Source organism: Chrysemys picta, chromosome 2, assembly GCF_011386835.1.
Source record: "Chrysemys picta bellii isolate R12L10 chromosome 2, ASM1138683v2, whole genome shotgun sequence".
Taxonomy (NCBI): Eukaryota; Metazoa; Chordata; order Testudines; family Emydidae; genus Chrysemys; species Chrysemys picta.
This window is the reverse complement of record NC_088792.1, coordinates 60,481,412-60,487,516: the sequence shown is the minus strand read 5'-3', so window position 1 is coordinate 60,487,516 and position 6,105 is coordinate 60,481,412. Positions and strand designations below refer to the sequence as shown.

The 6,105-nt window shown below is 40.2% G+C and overlaps 2 protein-coding genes across 2 annotated transcripts in view; one reads left to right on the top strand and one right to left on the bottom strand.

Annotated features, from left to right (window-relative positions):
* LOC101931388 (ATP-dependent translocase ABCB1-like) overlaps positions 1-6,105 on the bottom strand; it is a 432,036-nt gene that overhangs the window by 271,479 nt on the left and 154,452 nt on the right. The gene's annotated exons all lie outside the window — the stretch shown is intronic.
* LOC135981317 (ATP-dependent translocase ABCB1-like) overlaps positions 1,019-6,105 on the top strand; it is a 49,513-nt gene continuing 44,426 nt past the window's right edge. Inside the window, exons 1-2 of the mRNA XM_065583279.1 lie at positions 1,019-1,168; positions 1,876-2,000. Of these exons, the coding sequence (XP_065439351.1) occupies positions 1,984-2,000 (17 nt within the window). The 5' untranslated portion in view covers positions 1,019-1,168; positions 1,876-1,983. The remainder of the gene's footprint in view (positions 1,169-1,875; positions 2,001-6,105) is intronic.

Below are 6,105 nucleotides of genomic sequence, written 5' to 3'. Positions count from 1 at the left end.
AGGAAAGCTTTTTAACCCAAAATATTACTGCTGTCTGAGGGAGGAATTCGTTATCATTTTTCACTTCATTTTCAGGGATTCAGTGACATTTCAATTGCGAGGGCCTATGCTGTGAAATGCAATATCTTACTCCTCTGACATTAGCTTTGCAGTGTCTATGAGCGGTTTTGCAAACTAGTGTAGATAAACAGCTCTGCTGTCTCCAGCTAGTTTACAAACACTGAAACCCCTGACACTGTATGAAATGAAACTGCACTCATAGTTATGGGCACTATGTTATCATTTTGAACCTGATCCAAAACCAATTAAAATCATTAGGAATCTTTGGATCAGGTCCCTTGTACAGGGATTCAGAGGAAGGTATGATCAGGGTATGAAGAGTTTCTCCAGATTTAATTTTTGCAGGGAGGGATATGCCCAGTTTTCGTAAGATGTGAATCCTGAAGGGAATGAGAGAGGCTTGAATTTCACCAATCCTAGCTCCCACGTATGTAAATAGCAAGAGAAAATTAGTGTGACACACAGTGGTTTTCTAAATAATAATTTACTAACACAGTGCTTGTCACTGTATCGGACGCAAAATGGAGATATTCTTTGCCTAAAAGAACTTAAAATCTAATAACAAAATTGAAGAAGATAGAATACACAGGGGAAGTTGGAGGAAAAAGTAATGTAAAGATTTTGGCGGTGAATTTTTGTTTTTGTATGGATTATTCCTTTTGGGTATTGCATAAATGAATTGGGTCACGTGTGAATGAGCCGGGGTAGCAATGGCAGAAGTCTATCTAGAGGTTACATCACAGAAAATGAGTTGTGATCTGCTATTTCCTAGCCCCACAAAGAGTCATTACTGCTGTTCAGTACCCATGTCCAAAATTCCTACTGACCAATGATTTGAACAGTTAAACTTCTGACAAGCTTTTCTCCAGTAAAACAGAAAAATGTGCGAGGAGGAGGCATTCATCAAAGTTAACAAATCTCTTTTTTAATTAACAGGGACATTAACACCATCCATGAAGGCATCGGAGACAAGTTCTGTATATTTGTACAATTCTTTTTTACGTTTCTGACAGGGATTGTTATAGGATTCGTCTACGGGTGGAAACTGACTTTGGTGATTTTGTCAGTTAGCCCTCTCCTTTCTGCAGCAGCAACAGTTGGATCAATCGTAAGTGCTGGGGGAAAAGAAATAAGAATGAGAGGGAGTGAACCCCAAAGCAACATGACCCCAAAGTTTGGAGAGCATGGAGAGCAGCCCTTCTCCTACTCCACTCTGCCCCAAAATTTGCAGAGCTCTGTCTACACTGAGCATCAGCAGGCAGGCATTGGCATGCCATGGAGGCCTGGACTGCTTCCAGTCACTACCACTCAGCACATGGGAAGAGAATGATCAGCATTCATCAACTGTGACCACATTAATAGATATTGCTTGTAATGCACAGAAAAATTTACCAAGTGTTTCCATTTATAGGTTGTATTTTGTTTTCTCTCCCCCTTCCCCCCACCCAAGCAATGAAAATGGTGGAGGAAGAAACAGGATTGTGACCTATAATTAAGATAGTTAAGTTACTTACATGGCCTCCATTACTATAGTTTCTGAGTGCCTCGCAATCTTCATTGTATTTAGCCTCACAACACCATGCAAGATCAGGGATTCCCATTTTACACATGGAGAAATGAAACATGGAGAGAAGTTACTTACCCGAAGTTGCCCAGGAAAACTTTGTTGGAGTGGCGACTTGAACCCAGGTCTCCTAAATTCTAGGCTCTTTCCCTAACTGTTTGGTCACCCTTTGTATCAGTATGTAATTTACACCAGTTAAACAGATTTCCATAAAATACTTTTCCCTTCCCCCGACCCTCTGAATTTTCCAGTTCCTGGCATCATTCACTACAAAAGAGCTGACTGCTTATGCTAGAGCAGGAACTGTGGCGGAAGAAATTTTGACTGCTGTCAGAACAGTTGTTACTTTCAATGGACAGATGAAGGCATTAGCAAAGTGAGTTTTTTTAACTAATTATTGATTGTATATAATATTGGGGAAAGTGATGTGGTTATTTTAAAAAAATCAAAGATGATCTCTCAGTTTATCCCCCCAGACAGCTGAGAAGTTCAGATGAAGAAAAATATGAGCATATGGAGGGAGATGTTTTCTGTCACCCATTAACATTTGCAATCACTCAATTGACCTACATTATGGAGGGGCATTATAAGGCCCAGTTTCCCTCTGACACTAACCTGAAGTTGAATTTGGAGCTGAAGCTATAGAAAATGCCATCTTCTCTAAGGCTTCAGTCCAACAAAGCACTTCTGCAAATACTTTAAGCACATGACACTCCCACTGAAATCATTGATTAAAGTGTTTACAGTTAACCTCATGCTTTACTGGCTCATGAGCTTAGGTAGGATTGCCTATCACTTTCCTATGTCATCGACTTCAAGGCAGCTACCCACATGCTTAAAGATAAGTGCGTGCTTAGTGCTTTGCAAATAATCCTCTTCTTGATCTAATCTGAACAGCACCATGATATCTGAGCAGTTTGTGGAAGAAATTAATTGCACATCATTTTTGGATCCCTTCACTACTGCGTAAACTGTGCCATTCATTTTGGGCCTTTCCACTTTTGGTCAGGGCATTTTTGTACATATGTGTCGAGAGGGTCCTACAAAGCTTCTGAGCATGCCATTGAACAATAAAATGATATGCACGTCCTCCTGAAACGTTCTGAGAACATTGCTGGGCTGAGCGGTGCTTTCTGTAATGCCCTTGAGAAGCTAAAGGGGATTAGATAGCTAATGAGTGAACAGAAGCTGTTATTGATTGATGGAAAACCATAAGCTTGTAAAGGAATTGCAAGCAAAAAGAGAATGACTTTTTTCATTAACCAACTGTTAACCTTTGTCCTTGTCTCACAGGGGTTAACTAGCATAATATCGTGTTAATTTGTATTTGATTGCTTGCTATTGCTTATATCTTGATAACTTAGCTTATGAGAATAGTTCCTGGCTTCCAACAGAGTTCATCAAGAGCAAACTACTGCCAGGTTGTGGAGTCAAAGGGGATTCTGACTTCTGTTTACTTGTTTGCATTTATCTAAAGCACTTTTTCTTCAAAAATTGAGTGAGCACTAATTCTTACCTTTGCGAGCTGATATTCATAGAATCCTAGAAATGTAGGGCTGGAAGGGACCTTGAGAGATCATCAATTCCAGCCCCCTGCACTGAGGTAGGGTCAAATATACCTAGGCCATCTCTGATAGGTTTTTGTCTAACCAGTTCTGAAAAACCTCCAATAACACTGCTCTACAGCCAAAATGCTTCTGAAATAAATGGAGTCAAACTTTACTAATTCTGGGTCACTGAGAACGAAAATTATGCTTAAAATTGTTGATTGGCTCTAGTTTTCAAGATATGCTATTGGGTCAGTATATACGACCCTTGACTTGGGAATGGCGGAGGATAAGTGAGTTATAAAGGGAAGGAATCTCAATTTAAACCAGAAATGACTAAAATACATCTTTGACTGGATCTATGAATAAATCTATGACTGGGTTTGGACAGTACTTGCTTTTTAGGCAAAACAATGAATGATGCAATCTGAAGCTGGTATTGCATCATACATGATATGAATTGCATCATGTTATTCCTAGAAGTCATGGATGATGCAATCATAACGAAGCTTACATCACTCTGCTGAACAAATTGCCCTATATCAGCTCTAGAAATCATACAGTGTCGTGCTCTCTTATTTGTCAGTGTTTGATTTTGCAAAGGGACATATTTCTGTTTAGCCAAAGTGAGCAGAGATGCCTCGTACTTGTGTGAACAGTGCAGATAACTTCTGCTATGTTTGTGGTGAAGTGACTTTTGCATCACAAAAGCGCAGTATAACCACTATGGTTAAGAAAGCCTATCACTTTATTTTGGTTGCAAAATTGGAGATCAGGACAAGAGGTGGGCCCCACACATATGCTGCAACACTTGTGCAACAAATCTTTGCCAGTGGTTGAACAGGAAAAGGAAATCTATGCCTTTTGCAGTGCCAATGATTTGGAGAGAGCCAGCAGATCATACCAGCAATTGTTACTTCTGCATGGTGCCTCCAGTTGCGAAAGGTGTGTCAAAGAAGAAAAAGTGGACTGTGCATTATCCAAACATTCCATCAGTTATATGCCCAGTACCCCACGGAGAAGGACTGCTGGTTCCTGATGCACCAGAATCCCTCTCACTTGAGTCAGACGAGGAAGAGGAAGAGGATGAAACTTCTGGTCCTGAACCATCAATGTCACAGGACTCACATTTTCTCCCATCCTCCTTCTGAACCACACCTCATAACACAAGGTGAACTGAATGACCTTGTCAGGGATTTGGAACTACCCAAGAGTAAGGCAGAGCTGTTGGGCTCCAGACTACAGCAGTGGAATCTCCTGGCAGATGATGTTAGGGTTTCCATGTTCCGTGACCGTCAAAAGGATCTTGTCCCATTCTTCTTCATGGAAGGTGATCTTGTAGCCTGCAACAACATCGATGGTGTGATGGCAGCCCTCAACATCGTTCACAATCCAGATGAGTGGAGACTGTTCATTGATTCATTGAAGACGAGTTTTAAAGCTGTTTTACTGCATAATGGCAATGTTTTGCCATCCATTCCAGTTGGTCATGCAGTCCATATGAAGGAAACCTATGCCAACATGAAACAACTTTTGAGGTGCATAAACTATGACCAACATCAGTGGCAGCTTTGTGGTGATTTGAAGGTTGTTGCTCTCTTGCTTGGTATGCAGACTGGATACACAAAGTACTGCTGTTTTCTCTGCGAATGGGATAGTTGTGCAAGAGATTCCCACTACATCAAGAAAGATTGACCACTCCGACAGTCATTGGAGCCTAGGAGGAAAAGTGTTCAGCATCCACCACTTGTTGAATCAAGGAAGATTTTGTTACCACCCTTACACATCAAGCTGGGTCTGATGAAGAACTTTGTCAAGGCCATTGACAAAACACAAGCAGCTTTCAAGTACCTCCGTGGAAAATTTCCAAGGTTAAGTGAAACTAAGATAAAGGAAGGTATCTTCGTTGGTCCTCAGATTCGTGAACTTCTTCGAGATGATGCATTTGACCATGCACTGTGTGGCAAGGGAAAGACGGCATGGAAAGTCTTCCAGTTAGTGGCAATAAATTTTCTCAAAAACAACAAGGCAGACAACTACAGGTTGTTGGTGGAAAATCTCCTCAAGGCATACAAAAGCCTTGGTTGCAACATGTCAGTAAAGATACATTTTTTGCACTCTCATCTAGATTTTTTTTCCACCGAACTGCGGAGCAGTGAGTGACGAGTACGGCGAGCGATTTCACCAGGACATTGCAACAATGGAGAAACGCTATCAGGGCAAATGCAGCCCATCAATGCTTGCAGACTATTGCTGGACAGTGACAAAAGATGCTCCATTTAATGAATACAAGAGAGAAGCCAAAAAGCGCCAAGTAGACACCGAATAGGACTAAACTATGTACATAATAGTTTTTTGCCTTTTGTTTCATAATAAATTTGATTTATATAACCATTTTGCTGATTTTTAAAGTGTTACATAAACAGGACAGGTGAAATATTATCATGTAAAGCAACCATAAACACATGAAAAGACCTAGGTTTACAATTTATGATTAACACTCTACTATCTACACAATATACATAGACATAAAATGTAATAACTTAAATATATAGAAACAGTAGCCAATCAGTTGTTTTAATTGTCATATTTGAATTCAGCACATCAAAATACATAATAAATAGCACATTTTATCTCTGAAGCAGACGACTTCTCAACAATTGTAGACGAGTGTAATGTGGATTCCACAACCTTCCTTGGTAACACATACCAGTACTTAACTATCCTAATATTTAGACAGTTTTTCCTAATATCTAACCTAAACCTCCCTTGCTGCAGATTACCCTGATTATTTCTTGTCCTGTCTTCTGTGGATATTGGGAACAACTGATCACCATCCTCTTTGTAATACTCCTTAGCATATTTGAAGACTGTTAGCCAGGTCTCTGCTTAGTCTTTAATTTTCAAGACCAACATGCCCAGTTCTTTTAACCT